Source organism: Chelmon rostratus, chromosome 17 (assembly GCF_017976325.1).
Source record: "Chelmon rostratus isolate fCheRos1 chromosome 17, fCheRos1.pri, whole genome shotgun sequence".
NCBI lineage: Eukaryota > Metazoa > Chordata > Actinopteri > Chaetodontiformes > Chaetodontidae > Chelmon > Chelmon rostratus.
The window spans coordinates 3,424,993-3,444,503 of NC_055674.1; the positions used below are offsets into that span (position 1 = coordinate 3,424,993).

Genomic DNA, 19,511 nt, shown 5'->3' on the forward strand with positions numbered 1-19,511 from the left:
GTCAAAAAAGAAAGTGAATATAGACTTTAACACGACTCCAATGCTGCTCTGTGTCTGCTGGATGTGTAAACAGGCATCTGTTGTCTAGCAAGTTCAATATATTAACTCTAAAGTTGATAAAATGTTGGTTTGGTGCCAGATGGCCAAAAAATCAGTTACTGCAGGTTTGAGAAAATTAAGTGAAGTTAGCTCCACATCACGGCAAACAAACAAACAAACTGGAACGCAATGATTCATAGTGCAAAGTTCTTTGAAATATGTATGACTATGCACTTCAGTGATATATATATAAAACATTTCACGCCATTTACTGGATGCTTATATCCTAAGTACCTTGAAGATTCAAGATATTTTTCAGTATCTCTGGTTGGAGACAAATCCCCGACCCCGGAAGTGTCACCGCTCCGCTCGACCAGCTGAGCTTTAAAACCAACACAAAAAGCTCCTCCTCAACTTCGGTGTCATTACTTAATCTGAATCAGTTTATGGTCAGCGACATATTGTATGGCATTAAAGCCCTCGAGTCTAAACTGATATTAGTGATAAGCTTTTGGCAATAAAAACCGTCTATACTTGTGATGCACGGAGCATCGAGTAAGTGTGTATTTAAAGGAAGTACTGACAGTGGCTGGGTCAGCGAAACCGAGAAAATAAAACCCTCTTTCAACAAGCATCTCACATGATATTTGTTAAATATAAACGGTGTGCGTCTCATCGGTGGAGAAGTGAAGAACCCAATCCTCAGGCTCTTAGCGTGAGGCTTCATGCCATGCTTGACCCCTGTTGGCCTGGCTCATTCTTCTTCTCTCTCGCTGTTTTACTTTCCACCTCTTTGCTCTCCGTATTGCTTAACTCTTTTTCCCCCCTCCTTCAGAACAAAGTGGAATTAGATTAAAGTAGGACAAAGAAACGGTGGGACGAAAAAGTGCTGAGAGTGGGGATTTGCATTAAGTGAAAAGGAAGAAGGAATGGAGATCGCAAGAGACGTTATCCATTTAACAGATACCTGCAAGACAGGGAAGCAGACGGCTGGAGAGTGAAATTATCTAGGCCAGAGAGGATCGTCGATGAAGCGTGGACGGTAATGAGAGCGGCGATGGATCCACGCAGACGCAGCGTTCATCAGCTGTGCATTACCGTCAGCATTAGCGCCGAGGGTTCAGCGGTCACAGTTGTCCTGGTTGTGACTGAGCGGTTTGCTCACAGCTCGCCCGTGATAGAGGAAAAGCTGACAGCCAGCAGAGGGAGAGAGGGCCTCGTGAAGTGGGCTGAAGGAGAACCAGGTCACTCAGGGATAATTAGAGGAAAGAAATACGTTTTTTAAAAGCTGCACTATAGGCAAGATTTTTTTTTTGCAAAAATACACCACGCCAATCTTATCAACGTAAATCACAAAGTGGAGCTACAGTCGAGAGCAACGTCACACTTCATTAATTGAGATGCTGTAGATTTGCCCTTTAATTAAACATGAGTGTCAGGTACGGAGCTGATGATGAAACTTCCAGGCCTTTTCTGACCCGGATCGTAGATTCCCATCATCTCCTCATGCTGCTCACTGGTGGCATGGCTCTATGGCGATATCAGACATCTTGACAGCTATTGGGTGGATTGCCGTGATATTTTGTACAGACATTCATGTTCCCCAGAGGATGAATCCTATTGACTTTGGTCAACTCTTCCTCAAGCACCAACAGCTGATTGACATTTGTGGTTCTGGCACAGACATTCATGGGGACCAGGGGATCAGTCATACCTGCTTTGGTCTGTCAGTGATCCCTTGACGTCTCCTGCAGCACAACCAGAGAGTCAAAATCTTCGAGCGTTCACAGGAATATCTTGACCTCTGTTTTGGTGGGTACAGACATTCATGGTTCCCAGACAATGAACTGTGACACTGACATTCATGGCCTTTTTCCAGGAGTAGAAGAAGAATTCAGTGTAAATACAGTGTAAAAATACAAGTAAAAAGGCACAAATACTCAAATAAAGTACCTCAAAACTGTAATTAAGCGTAGTACTTGAGTAAATGCAGTAAATGTAGTTTCACCACTGGAAATGTCAGATGAACTGTGAAATCTGATATAGATGTTCATGTCTACCTCAGCATGAAGTGTAGTGATGATCCCCTCACGTGTCATTTAGCTCCTTCATCAGGTCAAATGAAGTGCTAATGAAACTCCCATCAGCCTCCACTGCAATAAGTTCAGTGCTGATTAGCAAATGTTAGCATGCTACCATGCTACATTACGATGGTGAACAAAGAAAACATTGTACCTGATTATAGCATTGGCGTGTTAGCGTTGTCTTGTGTGTGCACGTTAGCATGCTCTAAAGGTGAAACACCAAAAGCAGCTAAAGCATATTCATAATGTGCACAGATACAAACTGTTCGGCTCAGAGAAAGAAGGACTCACCATTGTTGGACTTTACCGATTTCATCCCTTTGCCATCCTGTAGTGAACATTAGCGTCCTGTGTGTGTTTAACATCACATCCCATCCTTGTTATTTCTGGATATTCAAATAAATTTTTTTTTGCAAACACTTACCTCTCATTGCCTCTTCGAACTGCCAACACAAAATGCGCCTTGAATAGCTTTAAATATTTTCACTGTGTGGTATTTTTGATGTTGTGTAATAATTTGCATTTTCCTTTCTGGTCATCTGCATAAAATCTTTCACGTGGGACACACGTACTCACACTGTGAACAGTTCGAATAGAAAAAAACAGGCAATGCTGAGCAGCGAAAAAGTCTAAATTAGACATGAGAGGATGATCCTGATAACATGTATAAAATCCCTGTGTGATCATCCGTAGAGGAAATAGCAGTGACATTGACGGTCTAAAAATTCTCCTGTGGAAACGCACAGTGATTGCCGAGGATCTCACCATCTTCCCTCTGTACAGTGAGACAGCACCGCACCGCAGGCTAAGAAGATCATGTATCTTACGCTTGTTACAGCTACCTTATGATGAGTTTTGTCATCATATGTTTTTAAGTCATGATGTAAAGAAAAAGTTTGTCAGCTGGAATATGAATTAGGCAGAGATTAGCAAGTCTAATGTCCTCTGACTCCTCAAGCTGTTTATTGTTTTGCTCATATATTGTGAAGGAGAGCGTCCACACATTTCTGAGACTGCAGGATCGGCCACAGTGACAGCTTTAATCAGGACTGTTAAGACTGCATAAAAACGTCACCCGTTCCCGAGGTCGAAGACAGTCGAATCAGAGTTTCTGAGCATCAAAAACTTTCTCTCAAATCTTCATGCTTGTGAGCCAAAACTCTCATTTCAGGTCTTAAATTGATGTGTAGCTGCTTCACTGACAATAAATGTGGCCATAAATGGTTATTCATACAATGACAATTGGGACCTTTGCATCTAAACAGGCTTTATATAACCAGTTTATGACATTTATTCAACCCCCCGGTTGTCTCTCAGGGTGACGGCTGTTTCTCAAAAACAACCCCTCCTCCTGCCTTCTGCTATGTCATGATGAGCCGCAGATCAAATCCTGCTTGTAAACACATCGAGGTAAAGCAGTCCAGAAGAAGCAAACCAGGAGAACACCTAATAATGTGGATTTCAGTGACCGACCTCCCTGTGATGTACAGAGGGGCGGGACAGATGAAGAAAAAAGAAAGTTCTTGCTGTGCATCACAGATCCCCTCTTGGATTGAAGTGCTGAGAGAGACATTAACAGATTGCTGCCTGAAAAACAAACCTTATCCAAAATAGATGTGTTGCCCCCCCTCTGCCAGTATGCCAAACATAGTGTGCCAGCCTTGAGCACAAGCAGCGTGCCAAGGCCGAACCTTGATATCTTAGACCCACTGTTAAGTAGGCTCATGGGACACTTGCTCTGCAGTGCCTGTTGTGGCTTGTTGTTGGTAGTTTGGAGAGATGATAGCTGTCAGGATGATGTCCTCATTCATTTCCGTGGCCCTCTAAAACACTTCGCTGCCTCGACAGTACCGCCCTGGCAAAGTGCGGCACTGAAACCTTTTTTTAACGTTTAAACCCGGGCCCAAATGAGGGCACAGACCTGCGAAATTATTGAACAGTTGGTGAAGATGTGAATGCTGCTAAAGTTGAATTATTACTGTGCAGCTGTGTGCTGTAGTTTGTCTGGCAGACAGAAACTCATGCCTAATCTGCCATCTCATTAGACACCCTTGAGCTTCTAAAGTAACCTAGATCTGGGATCCTGGAACTTTGATGTACTTATCCTATCAAAAGCATTTTTGTCTTTAGGCCGTCCCTTTCAGAATTTTTTAAGCCCAATTATTCCTCATGATCTCTGAAAAATGTACTTATATTTATCTCAGGCTCACTGTTTCTGTAAACCATGCCTCATTTGAATCGTGCACTATTCCCCTGTTGAAATCCAATATTCTCTCTTTTGCCAGAGGCAAACCCTACAGAAATCAAGAAGAGGTGCATAAAGCAAGGTTGCCTGAGTGTAGTTCCCTGTGCGGGTACTTGTGAATGTGTGTTTACGTTATTAAAATGAAACTGTTTATTTAAATGTGTATGTTTTGTGCAGTTTTGTGTATTTGTAGAGGACTGTTATAAAGGAGCATCTATCTGCTGTGTGCTTTGTGCACGCATTGTAGAGCAGAATGTATGTACAGTTAATGCACACACACACACACACACACACATATATATCATGACGAGAAATTATTATTAGTTATTGTCTCCTGGGGATTCAGATCACAAGATGTGGCTCTTTAAACAGTTTACTGAGTCTCACCTCTGAAAGCCGTGACTATCCAAACGCCGTGCTGCTGGTGTTGTATGATATGAAATAATGAGGATGTACAAATTAATTTACATAATTGTTGTTTAATTGCAGCAGCCAAGGGCGATAAGGCTGCAGCAGCCCCTGCTGGTAAGTCTCTTCATGACATCTAATCTTAGCCCACAAGCTGTGCTTCAAAAATCCAATTTATTTCTGAGTTACGCATACAGTAATCAGCTATCATACATTTAAACTGCAATAACCACTGAAAAGCAAATATTTCATTAAAGGCTTCTCATGAAGATAAATTGTAAATTTTCTTTTTTTTCTCTCCTTTTCAGACAGCAAAGGTAAGAAAAACACACTGTATTCAGTGTTTTGTTTGTCTGTGTCCCAAAGATTTAACTGTCTATACATCATCATCATCATCATCATCATCATTCTTATCATCATCCACAAAATAATGTGTGATTTTCCCCTCATTCAGAGAAGGAAGCAGAGGAGGAGGGTAAGACCTGTGGATGAAACAAACACAGAAGCAGTGAACTTCTGTGGTGATGGGAATGAGTGTGGAGATGCATGATGTTAAACACACACACACACACACAAACACACACACCCACACACACACACACACACACACTGTACATACATACATTACATTCTTTTATTAGCTCTAAGAACTTGTTCTGATTTTATTTTAAGCACTAGAGATGCAAATTAGATTAGTTGTTAGGAGCAAAATAGAGGATGTTTAATTTACAGGTCACATGCATGTGTGTGTGTGTATGTGTGTGTGAGAGAGAGAGAGCGAGTATTTGACTTTCCTACTTCGTCAAGTTAATCCTTCACGCTTGTCCTTCAGCTACCATTGTAAAAGTGTCTTGTTAGCAGTGTTAGCATTCCTCATGTAAACCTTATGGGTGCTGACTACACAGCTGAGGGCTTTGGCCAATGCAAGTAGCTACAATAAAGTGCAATTAAAAGAAGTTGATGGTCACAATGAAACAATGTTTATGACTAAAATCAAAGCTTGCATCATCAGTGAAGATTTGTCACAGGGATAAATTCACAAAAATATTTTAATCACGTTAAAGAAAAATCTGACTTTAGATTTTATCTACAACATCAGCGTTAGATTAAACTTTATCTTCTGGTGTCTTTTCCATACAACCACGGAAACAATTTCTTTGCACCCTTTCCATTTTGTTCTAACAATCACACAGTGAGAATAACCAGCCAGCACTTGCACCCTCTGTAGACCGCAGTGTGATGGAGCAAAGGGTACATTTTCATTGGTCATGTTTTTGTTCAGTATAAACATTTACACACATTTACAGGTGAGCTCAAGTGTGTCTAATTTTACTTCAAAAATTCAGTGATAAAATAATTTAAACTGTGACATCCCCTTTGTTTAAAATCTATTTGGGAACACATTATTTTTACAGGGTTGGAATTCTAAAACAATTTCCTACAAGTTTCCCTGGAAGAAAGTATGAAATTTGGTACTAATTTAAGGTAAAACAGTGTACAGTGCTAACCTGGTATGGTTAATTGAAATGAATTGCATTAGTGCACATCAGGTCAGCTGAACATGCAAAAATGTGGAATTTCTCTACAGAAAAGTAAACATTTCAACATGATACAGTATGAAAAATAGGGTTTGATGAACCTACAGAGAATTAGCAGCTGAACCTGCCTCCCCTCGGCTCCACAGAGCTTTGCACTGACTTTCAGCTCATTGTTTGGCTCTCTGGCTGCATCTTCGCCGTTCTGGTTCACTCTCACCGCTCTCATAGTGGCGTTTTCAGCCACAGCAGGCAGCTCTTAAAAAAAAAAAAAAGCTCTAAAAAAACAAGTGTACACTACCTGCTCAGCACCAAACAGCTGACAGACACAGTTAGAGACTAGCTGGTGAACATTTAGCAGCTACAGAGCCACATATTGCCCTCGGGAGTTGGTAGAGACCCTAACCCTGGATGTGTAAGTCAGGGACTCACAAGTTCACCATACTGTATTAACTGTAAAAGGTGATATCTCACTTTTTGTTTAGAGCTTGTTTCTGCTTCCCCAAACAGTTGTTGTGGGTTTAATTCAAAAAAATTAATCTAAATTCTTAACTAAAAGAGCTTTGTCTCATTTCCCTTCAATTAGCACCAAATTGCATAGTTATTTCCAGGAAAATGTGGTATTAAGAAACTACAGACCCATATAATCAAGCTTTCACATTTATTTAATGATGGGGATTTTTAAAAAATTCTGATGCAGTGATGTGCAGGACCAGTGATTTGTTGTTCTCTGGACTTTTGTTGTGTGATTGTCACTGCAGCCTCTTCATGATCAGTTAGTCACTGTGTTTCCAACCGGCTGCAGGTTGCAAGATGATACTGTTTTGTATGTGTGAGAGAGAAGTCTGATAGATGCCGAATGGCAGATCGCTGCTCTCATTTCAGTCTGTGTGCCTGAAAATCCTGACCTTTCAAGGCCAATCCAAAGTTGAGGGTAATGCATTCAGCTAAATATGTGAAATAATTGTGAGTGGGTGCAGTACCCCACAGCAGAGCAGCTACATGATATGTGAGATGTACGTACTGTACACAGATCGGGTAGAATCATGTTCCGTCAAGCAGCAGCACGCAGAATGTGTATGTTCTGTATGTAAATGGAGATTTCCTGTGCTAGCAGCACAAATGCAGCAATAAGTAATGAGTCCCCTGAGAGTAAAGTGTACTTTGTTGTACATTTACCTGTGAAGTCTATTTGTGAATGTGTACAGTTTCAGTTCACCTTGTTGGATTGAATGTCAATTCATATTATGAAGCAACTCTAGCACAGAATAGGAAGCAGGAAGTTGTGCAGTACGCATGTTTCTGTGTGTGTGTGTGTGTGTGTGCGTACTTCTGTGTGTATATGCAGGCGCATCATTCAAGATGAATTATTGCATAAACTCTCTGCGGCTCGCAGAGAATGATTAAATGTGTGTGTGTGTCTGCAGGTGCAATGACAAGGTAGAGCAGAGAGTTACACTAATACTGCAACTCATTTTTGCGGACAAATGTCCTCAAGTGATGTCACTCGAGTCAGCGTTGTTTGGGCTATATGCAAGTTTAAAAATGAGAAAAATCTGGGGGTGTGGAGTCAGAAAGAAGACCTCCGTGGCCCGCTCCTCATCTCTGCTTGAGGCCGGCTAGATTAGCTGCAACTAGCATAACACACCTGAATAATATCTGACTGAACTGTCGGCAGTCGCAGTTGCATTGTGGGTAATGTATGCTGCATGTTTTGGCAAGGAAGAAGAAAGTGTGGAATTAAAAAGACTGCCGGACCAATTTTTGATCCTTTTTTAAATAAAACTACACTGATTGTCTGTTAATGTTGTGGAAGTGCAATGCTGATTCTGTACACGTTCAGCAAGCAGCAGTGGGTCAGAAGCACAACAGTGTCATTTTACTGCACGGAACAGTTCAGACTCCTCTCCTTCTCATTGCTGAGGAGACATTTTTCTCCAATGGCGACTGAGACGCACCACATGCTTCAGGATCTGGCCTGACTCAGGTCCAAGATCAAGTAACAGGTACTCTGAACCAGTTGGAGCCATTAAGACCTCCAGCAGTCAAAGCAGAACAGTGACTTTGCACAGCATGAAAAAACAGCAACAAAGGCTGCATCTTCTATCATATTTTATATACACAAGCGAAACAGAAAAAACATCCAAAATATGAACAAAGTCTGCAGGGAGTGTTTCAGTCAGTTAGTCCCTGCAGGCTATTGTACAACATCCAAAACATCCACACCCAGAGCCAAGGAAGTTTCCTCCAAATGAACGATAATGTTGATCTGTAACTGATGGATGTGTAATTACACAACTGTTTGCTAACAAGTTCGCTTAATCAACTCACTGTAAAACCTGATATCTCAATGCTTGTTTACAGCTTGTTTCTGCTTCTCCTCAACAGCCTCAAAACCAATAACACCCCAAACAGTTATTGCAGGTTTAATTTCTCTGAAAATCAACAAATTCGACTAAATTCTTAACCAAAAGAGCTTTGTCTCATTTTCCTGCAATTAGCACCAAATTGCATAGTTATTTCCAGGAAATTTTGATATTAAGAAACTATAGACCCATAGAATTAAGCTTTCACATTTATTTAGTTATGGATGAACATGAGCATTCTGATGCAGTGATGTGCAGGACCAGGCTGCAGCTCCAGTGATCCCACAGTCAACACAGTGCATGAGATACAGCAGAAGTGTTGTGTGATTGTCACTGCAGCCTCTTCATGATCAGTTAGTCACTGTGTTTCCAACCGGCTGCAGGTTGCAAGATGATACTGTTTTGTATGTGTGAGAGAGAAGTCTGATAGATGCCGAATGGCAGATCGCTGCTCTCATTTCAGTCTGTGTGCCTGAAAATCCTGACCTTTCAAGGCCAATCCAAAGTTGAGGGTAATGCATTCAGCTAAATATGTGAAATAATTGTGAGTGGGTGCAGTACCCCACAGCAGAGCAGCTACATGATATGTGAGATGTACGTACTGTACACAGATCGGGTAGAATCATGTTCCGTCAAGCAGCAGCACGCAGAATGTGTATGTTCTGTATGTAAATGGAGATTTCCTGTGCTAGCAGCACAAATGCAGCAATAAGTAATGAGTCCCCTGAGAGTAAAGTGTACTTTGTTGTACATTTACCTGTGAAGTCTATTTGTGAATGTGTACAGTTTCAGTTCACCTTGTTGGATTGAATGTCAATTCATATTATGAAGCAACTCTAGCACAGAATAGGAAGCAGGAAGTTGTGCAGTACGCATGTTTCTGTGTGTGTGTGTGTGTGTGCGTACTTCTGTGTGTATATGCAGGCGCTATCATTCGAGATGAATTATTGCATAAACTCTCTGCGGCTCGCTGAGAGTGATTAAATGTGTGTGTATGTCTGCAGGTGCAATGACAAGGTAGAGCAGTGAGTTACACTAATACTGCAACTTATTTTTGCTCAGTCGTTGTCTTTGAAGGAGAACGCTGGTCAACATACAGAGATATCCCAAAAGACGTTCTCATAAGAAACATGACATTTGACCTGAAAGAACATGGCTGACACAACATCAGCCTGCTCTTAACATAGAAGGGAGACGTCTGAGCCTGCTCCTCATCTCTGCTTGAGGCTAGCATCTTGAGATTAGCCACTACTATCACAACATGTATCATGTCCACTGTGTGTCTGATAATGTTATAGAAGCGCAAAGCTAGATCTGTACTCTTTTAACGAGCAGCTGCGCTTGGACAGCCACGCCATGTCAGTTCACACTCTTCTCCGTCTCGCCTCTGAAAACACGTTTTTCTCCTGCGGTGACTGAGATGCACCACATGATTTGGGTCTTGAATCAGGTCCCAGATCAAGTATCGGATGCTAAGTGGAGCCATTAAGACCTCCAGTCAGTATGAAGGGAACAGAAAAAAACTGAAAGACAAGCTATAGATGTTCTATTACATTTTGAATATGCACTTGTTAGAGGAAAAACCACGTCATCTGGAGTGACCTCAGGGAGTTTTTATGCTTTTTTAATGTTCAGAATGGCTGCTGTTACCCTTTACACTATGCTGCCAGAGATACAGCCTGCTGTACAGATTATGTGCTGTCCTGGCTGAACTGTTTTCTCTGTGTGTGTGTGCATTTGCTTTTGCAGTTAAATGAAACACATCTATTATCTTTAAAACCATTAATATAACTCACAGAGCCATGGATGATGTGTGAAGCTAAGCGTTATTCTATCATACTTGTGTGTGTTTATGTGCAGTATGCATGCCGTGCTCACAGAGCATTACACTGTCTCTGTATTACCACTTGGCCCAGTTCGCCTGCTTAACCTGGGCTTATTCGTCATTAACACATGTCCAGCTTTCTGTGGGGAAGCACTTCGCTCATTAGTGTTTGTCTGTGTACAAAAGTGTGTGTGTGTGTTTGTGTGTGTGTGTGTGTGTGTGTGTTCAAGCCTTTCTGAAGATATTGTCTCACAGGCTTACACCTCGTCTTTAATCCGATCTTTGATGAACAGCTTTTCTATTCATAATCGCACACATCCACACACACACACACACACGCACCACACACACACACACACACACACACACACCTCTGCAGTCTGAGGAGACCAGAGCAGTACTTTAACCCCTCACTGTCAACACGACTAATTTCCATGTACCAACTGTTTCTTTTCACTCAGAGAACAATGAGCCCAGGGACGGTAAGGAAAACACGCAGCACACTGTTTCCCAGCCTGCCTGTGCTTTCTGTTTCTGTGCCCGGGTTTCTGTTTCTGCAACCGTTCCCTCCAGAAGCCTGGGACTGCTCTGGTGATGGCCACCAGCGGTGCTCGAGATCAAAGGTTTTCACTCAGCTTACGAAGACGCTCATGTCAGCAGAGACGTAGCCATGAGGATCTCTGGACACTGAGCTTAACAATAGCAACGATGATCATTTTATTTATGCATCAAACAAAAGTGACAACGGGCCTCATAGCAAATAGATAAAGAGTAAAAAAAAAAGAGAAGCGAACAATGTGAAGACACAACTTAAAAGCAAAGTCAAGACAAATTCATCAGATAAACTGTCAGATGAAACAAGTTGACAGCAGAATAGGTAAATGAAATACAAACATAACAGAAGACAGAGAAGTTTATGACAGCGTCTCGCAGTAAAAACATGCTTTCAAAGTGATTTAAGCGCAGCGTCAGATTGCTTCCACCAAAGCATCCGAGAGAACTTTTGAGAGTGTTTTAATGTGAAGTGAACTTGACTCTGAAATGAACTGACGAGGTTTGCTTCATGAAAAGTGATATATCCTGCCCGAACTTGTGTTGGGTATATATCGTGTGTGTGTGTGTGTGTGTGTGTGACATGTGGACATACTACAAGATACTACTGCTGCATAATATTACTGGTAATGCAGTTGTTCAATTCTTTACATGTCGTATGCACAACATGAGATTGAAGGAGTGTGAGACGCTGTGTTCTATCTCGTGGTGCTCTGATGATAAATTGATGAAATACTGAATAAGTAATAACTGTGAAATTACAGTATTATACACTCTATCTATAGTAGTATATTTTATGGCTGGAATGGATGGATATGTTCCTATTTTAATGTTGTAATACCCAGTCTGGGATAGAATATTTGATAACCTCTTATTCTACAGGTCTAATCATTTCCTTATAATTATCTTGGAAGGTTCTTGGAAAGAACTGTGTAATTTATCAATAAGCTTAAGTAAAATAGCCCAATGTTGCCGATATTCAATTGATAAACAAGCAAATAATTAAGTCCAGTTGAACACTTAACTGGTGTAACCTGATTTTTGTAGTCAGTCTATATATAGTATAAATAGTTGCATGATATATGTATATTTACTTTTCCAAGATTCAAGATTCAAGATTGCCTTTATTGTCATTGAGCATGGACATGTCAACGAAATTTGCATTGCAACCCCCGTGTTAGAGACAAGATAATGAGAAAGATAAGAAAGATAATGAAATAAAATAAAGATAATAGAATAAAATAAGCAAACATGCAGTAAAAATATTCGTAAATGCAATAAAAATACACCAGAATTAAAAATATACTAAAACAATAAAATATACCAACAACAGCTGAAATTGAGGTGAATGTGGACAAAGTGCACGCCTCAGTTTGAGAAAACAACTTGTTACAATGGTGGCATTGTTCCAGTTTCTCCAATGAAACCACTGTCCCCCAGTGCTCCATAACGCCTGCTGTCTGAATGAAGTTTGTGTCGGCTCCTCCCAGGATTACAGGTACACGACCTATTAATGTGGATTGTGATACGGAGTCATTGTATCTCTACAGCTGGCCATATTTTGTCACTACCATCTTTACTACCATCTACTGAATTTTAAGACGGCATTGATTCCATCATATAATTCATGTACTGTATCCGCCCCGTCATTCCTCATTATGAGGAAATACCGGGCCTGTACAATAAAGCGTATAAAACTGAATACTTTAATATGGACTGTGGGGGGGGGTTCAGTCAATTAGTCCCTGCAGGTTATTGTACTACATCCCAAACTTCCATCCCCACGAGCCAAGGACAGTGTCTGGAGTTAATTTGATTGAGCGACCCTCATCCCAAACACAGCAAGTGTCCGATGCAACAGTGTTAGAGTGTAAACATTAAAAAGTGTCCCCTGGGTGCCGTTCCAGGATCAGCTTCACCCACTTAGCATTCTAACCGAAACCTTTTAAATCACGCTGAACATCTGAACTTGGATCTCTCCTCAGGGGCACTTTTGATTAAAAGATCAAATTAACTGAGCCCATAAAAGCAGAGAGAGAGAGGAAGAGGCGCCAACGGCGTGGCTCTCTGAATTTATGGAGGCGCGTAACCTTATTTGACCACTGACCCTGGATCCATTCTCTCAGCGACTGCTCTCGTCCAATGGATGCCGACCCAGGGCCTTACTCACTCTACTTGATTGGTGGTCCGACGTGTCTTTATCTTCACTTGCTGCTTGTTCGTCCTGTAACACTTACAGTCTGACTCAGGAAGTGAGGGAAACAAGAGAAACAGTTTGTGTAGATCAGCTAACAACGTCCTGACTTCAGCAAAATCAAAGTAATATTTTGAACTTGATTGCTGAACGTAACTCATTAACAGTTGTGTGTTTTTGATGAAGAACAAAATTTGTTAATTCGAGTATGAGGAAGAACAGCGTGCTTTTTGGAGTGTGCGAGCACGCTGATTAAACGTGTGAGTGTTCCTCACCTGAAGTCAAGGTTACCGTTGGGCCAATTAACCCTTGTGTTTAACAGCACCGAGCAGATACAGTACAGACTGACGTGTTACCCGCTCTCTCTTTCTTTTTCCCCCCTCCGATGCAGAGTTGCCTCCTGATGGTAAGCGAAACGAATACGTTAGTGTCTCTGTAAAGCATATCAACTGACAAGCAAACACCTTACAGAGGTTACATCAATTTACTTGCAAAAGAAACAAGTGAAGGGATGAAAGAGCAGCTCGTTTTTTATCGCCAAGATAAGAGTGTACAGCTTCAGCTTATGTTCTGTCAGGGTGGCAGAAGATTGCACAGTCAACCCTAATGTGATGTCTTCAGAGGTGATCTGAGGAGTTTCTTTATTCCCTGGGGGCAGCCCGTTCTAAAGGGGCTCCTTGGTCGCCTGTCATTTGTCAGAGGGTCCCAAATGGTTTATGCAGTGTAACAGCAAAGGCATTACGCAAACTCGCTGAGTGGTTTTGGCTCATGGAAGGGCTGTTACTCAGTTTTAGTGCTAAATAACTCTACAAAACGAATAGATCCCTGAGCTCAGAGGGTGGGAATTAGTGGTTTGAGACTTCTTATCATCAAATTATACTTATGAATTTACCAGCAAACAGGCATTTCACTTTAAAAGCATCGCGATTAAGAAGGCTGCTGCTGTGGCGGTTTGCTTGGTCGACTTGTCCCCTGTTGTCGTCTACAATCTGTTTGTTGTGTCTTTGTGTGAGCGGTGCCCTGATCATGATTTCCAGCTTTAATTTGTCCTCTGTGATTCATCTGTTCAACAACCATCACAGAACATGTACCAGGGGAGGATCCTCAGATGTCTGAGCTGTCCGGCCTGTTTGTGGTGAAGCCGGAGAGTACCGCAGCAACAAAAGGTCGGGAAAAATGTTCCACCTTAAAAAAAAAACTGATTTACATCTAAAATGAAAGGGTTGGTCCACTTAGTGCCAAATTCCTGCTGGAATACAGACAATTAAACTACTTTAATTCATTACTGTGTCTACTTGTGGTTTTTGGCAGGCAAGGACATCACGTTTGTGGCTAAAGTTGACTCCTCAAACCTGTTGAGGAAGCCAAACATGAAATGGTTGAAGGGCAAGTGGCTCGACCTGGGAAGCAAAGCTGGGAAGCACCTGCAGTTCAAAGAGTCCTATGACAGGAACACCAAGGTATGTACGTCCATTCAGCGCATGTCAGTGTAACCGAGATTAGCAGCCATGCTAACAGGGTGGATCTGAGGGCGGGAATGTCGGTCAGTCTTGTCATTCAGTCACTTTGGTCCAGAGTGAAATATCTGCGGGATGGATCGCCATGAAAATGTTGTGGAGAAATTCACGGCCCCCAGAGGATGAAGCCGACAGATGTTTTTCCTCTGGCAGCAGCATAAGGCTGACGATTGCCTTTCAGAGGGAAACATCTAAACAACTACAGGAAGGATGCCAGGAAATGTGTTGCAGATATTCATGGTTCCTACACAATAGATGATCCCCTGCACCACCATCGGATCAGAACTTCACTTTCACCAAATATCTGTAAAACTAATGACACTGTCATCGGCCTCAGCTGGAATAGCAAATGCTAGCATGCTAACACACTAAACTAAGGTTGTAAATATTACCTGCTAAACATCAGTGTCTTATTGTAGCATCGTCACTGTGAGTATAGCATCTCGATGCTAACATTAGGCACCACTGTGCCTCGGTACAGCCTTATAGAGCCGCTAGCATGGCTGTTAATTAGTCTTACAGAGTAGTAAAATTACAAACAGTCACTGACTGATCAGGCTTTATCACCAGACTGACAGTACAAATGTGCTATACAGTATACCCTTGTTTTTCGCGGGGGTTACGTTCCAAAAAGAACCAATTTTTTTTTTTACAATTATTATACAATTAAATACTCTATTATACATTGAAAAGAAAGAACAAACCATTTTACAGGCTCAAGCATTTGTTTCACAAATAAAAGTACTTTAGAAAAGTTTTTTTCAACACATAACTTCTGTACTGTACTGTCAAATAATAATTTTAATTATCATTGTGAACAAAAGGCTTCAAATTGCGAGGTTTAGCACCGCCCACCGCGACCCGAGTAATTGGATTAAACAGGAGAAAATTAAAAATGATTATGAAAAAAAACCAAAGTACAGTCGGACAAATAGTGACTCAGGTGTATTTCACTGCTCTTCAGACTGAGCCGCTGCATCCTGACTTTCTTCTTTTGAAGCCCGCGGTGCAGGTGTGTTTGTTCGGGAGAAGAACATAGTGATAGGCGAAACTCGAAATTGCAAGAAAATTTGCACGTAATGTAAATTTGGCAAGCTGTTTTACGTACGTGTACATATTAAACTGCAACGTTATTGACGCACAGGTAGAGAAGAAGCGGAGTGACTTTTTAGCCAATCAGAATGCAGAACACAATGCACAATGCAAATCCGTGAAGTAGCGAAACCGTGAAAAGTAAACCGCGTTATAGCGAGGGATCACTGTATAAGAAAGGCCAGAGCAGACTGTATCAGCACCCAGGACCTTTTTTTTGACTGTCCTGGGATGCACATTCATGCTGGTGGACATGGTGGGAAGAAGGGCCCATGCAGGACATTCTAACAAGCAAAATGCCCCCCCCCCAACCCCCACTAAAAATTAAAATTACAATGAATTGCAAAGCAATGCCAAAATATTGAATTCTGTGCATAATGGTTGCGTAATCAAATAAACTGCACTGACCCTCTCATGAAAGCCGACATCGGTGGTGCTGTGTGGTCTGTTTACTCTGCGCGCCTGTTTGTGGGCACGTACTGCACGCGTGTGTGCACGGGTGTTCATTTAATTGCGTGTGCTCCTGGCACATCACCCCCCCCCCTCTCTGTTTCTCTGTCAGATCTACACTTACGAGATGAGCATCATCAAAGTAGTGGATGGAGACGCAGGTGGCTACCGCTGCGAGGTCACCTCCAAAGACAAGTGCGACAGCTGCACATTCGAAGTCACCGTGGAGGGTAGGTCCGGAGACAGACAATCACATTATTGTCATCTTCCATTCAGCATATCGGCCATTACTATGTAACTGGCTTTGTCAGACAATAACTCAGTGAGTGCGATACACATTAGATCCTATCATTTAGTGGCCTGGTGAGGTCATCAGTCCATTATTCCTCTGCGGCTCAAGCCCGCTGTGTAATGAATTAACCTAGCCGAGCTCTCACCAGTCTTTCTCCTTCTGTCTGGTTTCAGCTGTAAAAGAGGAGCAGCAGGACAACATCTTGGAGGCGTTTAAGCGATCGTGAGTGTCAGTGTTGGCGAGGGTCTGCTCAACATGTCACCCATCACACTGTCTCCCATATGCTCCTCTGTAGATCGCTGCCTCTGGGCATCTGTCAGTCTCCACGAGTGTCTCTGCCGGTGTCTCTGTCTATCCCTCAGTTGTAGCCGACTTTGTTCGAGTCAGTCCGTCGGCCATTTTTCTCTGTCTGTCACGTCTCAATGCGTCTGCCGCCTTGGTGTTTTGCTTCACCTGGAGTCCCTCATGGTTTAGCGTCTTATGTATTTCGTCACATGTCTCTGTGACTGTCTCTGATGGGACCTTTTCTTTTTTTACACGTATCTCCTTCCCTCACTTTCTATTTCTGTCTCGGCTTCTGCTTGTGTGAAGCGCATCTGTGCATGTATCCTGTGGCTGTGCAGCTTTTTTTCATTTCAGCTGTTCTTAGCCTGCATACTGTATGTGCGCTGTGTAATCGTAAATCCGCCGACACTGACACATTGAGTCTCCGTATTTGTAATCTGTGTTTAAAAATATAATTTCCTTCCCTCATTAGCACGGGGAACAAAGGCACAGGTAAGATGAGAAACTCAACAGGCTAAAAGACGGAATCACATTGTGGTTTAGACAGGATGTCAGTGTGCTTATTTGCAGATTGCTGATATGAGGTTGGTGTGATAAATGAGAAGTGAAAAGCTGGTTAAAACTCAAATATGTTGCTGGAGAGATGTGTGATAAACACCTTGTTGTGTGGAGGTCATGCAGTTCAACCTCCAGAAGGTAAGTATGGAGTATCCTGTTTCTGATGGGATACTCATCTGTGTGTTCCTCTTAACATGTATTACAGTAGCACCACCGAATACATGTGGTCTGACTCCATCGTTTAGGATACTCACTCCTGCTCCATCAGTGTTTCTCTGGAAATTTCTTTTAAATTTCAGACTTTCATGCGTGCTTCATGTCTGAAATCTCTCTCCATCATACGCCCCGAGCATATCAGGATATTTTTGGGGGGTTTAACAGACTCTAAATGCCAAACTAAGACAGAGTAGACAGGAGAAAGTAAAAAGGTTTAATTAATGTTCAGCGAGTCACCCAACAATGAGTCCAACACAAAGTTCACTAACGCTGAGCCCAGAGAACAACTGGTCCGGGTTCCCTGGGAAGAGCAGACAGACGAGAGGTTGAGCTCCACACTGGGTTTCAACAGGGAGAGCAGACTAGCAGGGGCACAGACAAGAGCAGGTGAGCTTGGTACACCTGAGCACAGACGCAAACTGACAGAGAGACTCAGCACATAAGGAGGTCTATGTCATTACCACACTGGTAGGCAGACAATTCAACAGATACTGGTTGAGCTCCTGGAGCTTATATACTGTGTTGTCAGGTGGGTCTTGATTACCTCATTGAGCACACCTGTGTTCAATCAGCGAGGAAGGCTGGCCCGACCTGTCGGCCACGCCCTGCAGTGATGCCACTCAACCAGACAGACAGGAGAGACAGACAGGAGACAAGAGGAGGGGAGAACACAGGAGCACAAAGGGGAAAGGGAGAGGAGACTCAGATCTCCACACTGGTTGGCCAGCGGAAAAGGCTTCAAAGGGAAAAGAGTCTGTGGAATACATCCCACATGCTGGCTGCAGTCTGTGAGAGTTTCTCACGTTGTCTGAGGTACAGACAACATCCCTTGTTTGTGCTCGTATTGTGCCACAGTTTATTCTTGAGAGGGTGAAGTGTGCAGCAAATCTGCAAACATACAGTATTTATACCAGTGGTGGGAAAGTGGATCTTTTTCTTAGGTAAAAGCAGCAACACCACAGTGTACAAACACTCTGTTACAAGTAAAAGTCTTCATTCAAAATCTTTCTTTAATAAACATACGAAAGTATGAGCTTCAAAATATACTAGCTTACTTCAGAACAATATATACACTATTATATTAATTTGAATTGCTGATGCGTTCATGTGTTTATCACTTAAATGTTGCATCTGGTAATGGTGGCGCTCATTAAATTTCTTTATATGCTGTTGAGTAGCTTAATCTATAATGATACAGCACATCAATTTGCAATTTAATTGTAAGCACATCAATTTACAATGTAATTTTTCAATTTGCAATCGATTTCTAATTTAGATTAATAGTCAGAATCTTCAAAGTAACCAATAACTGAACATATCAATTAAAGTAGTGGAGTAACACAGCAGGACATCCCATCAATGATTTATTACTGCATGTCATGGCAACGCAACACACAGATGAAGTGGTAATCACGTGTGGGGCTGCATGTTGACTTTGCCTCAGGGTGGGCCATGATTGGCTGGTGTAAATGCTGTAAACTATGTCAATATGAGAGTGAAGGAATCACACACTGATATATTGTGGTTTCTTATTTTACAGTTAATGTGACTAATTATTTGATGTGCATCTTGGTATAGTTTTCGTTTTCAGTTCCACAACAATCCTGCCAGCGTGGGTTCAGTGTTCTGATTTTAGAAAGGGAGTCTGCAGCCAAAAACAGGCCTGTGTTAAAACAATGAAAGAGGCTGCTTTGGTGGGAGCGTGTTGTTCCAGGAAGTCCAGCATGAGTAACAGATCCATGAAGGCTTGTCAGACACCCAAACACGGCATGATGGTTTAAAATACTCAGAGACAGGATTTCAGAACTCTGGATTATGATCATAGTGTCAAATATTTTAGTTTTGGTCGTGAG

General features: G+C 42.1%; 1 protein-coding gene across 3 annotated transcripts in view; it reads left to right on the forward strand.

Annotated features, from left to right (window-relative positions):
• Window positions 1–19,511, forward strand: part of mybpc2a (myosin binding protein Ca) — a 53,007-nt gene that overhangs the window by 9,345 nt on the left and 24,151 nt on the right. The window contains exons 2-7 of one of the 3 annotated variants that reach the window (XM_041956216.1): window positions 4,858–4,893; window positions 5,085–5,093; window positions 14,331–14,414; window positions 14,560–14,708; window positions 16,420–16,537; window positions 16,773–16,821. In XM_041956216.1, coding sequence (XP_041812150.1) covers window positions 4,858–4,893; window positions 5,085–5,093; window positions 14,331–14,414; window positions 14,560–14,708; window positions 16,420–16,537; window positions 16,773–16,821 — 445 coding nt within the window. Of the gene's footprint in view, window positions 1–4,857; window positions 4,894–5,084; window positions 5,094–5,236; window positions 5,252–14,330; window positions 14,415–14,559; window positions 14,709–16,419; window positions 16,538–16,772; window positions 16,822–19,511 lie in introns of those variants that run through there. The other 2 variants (XM_041956217.1, XM_041956218.1) reach the window with 2 other exon arrangements.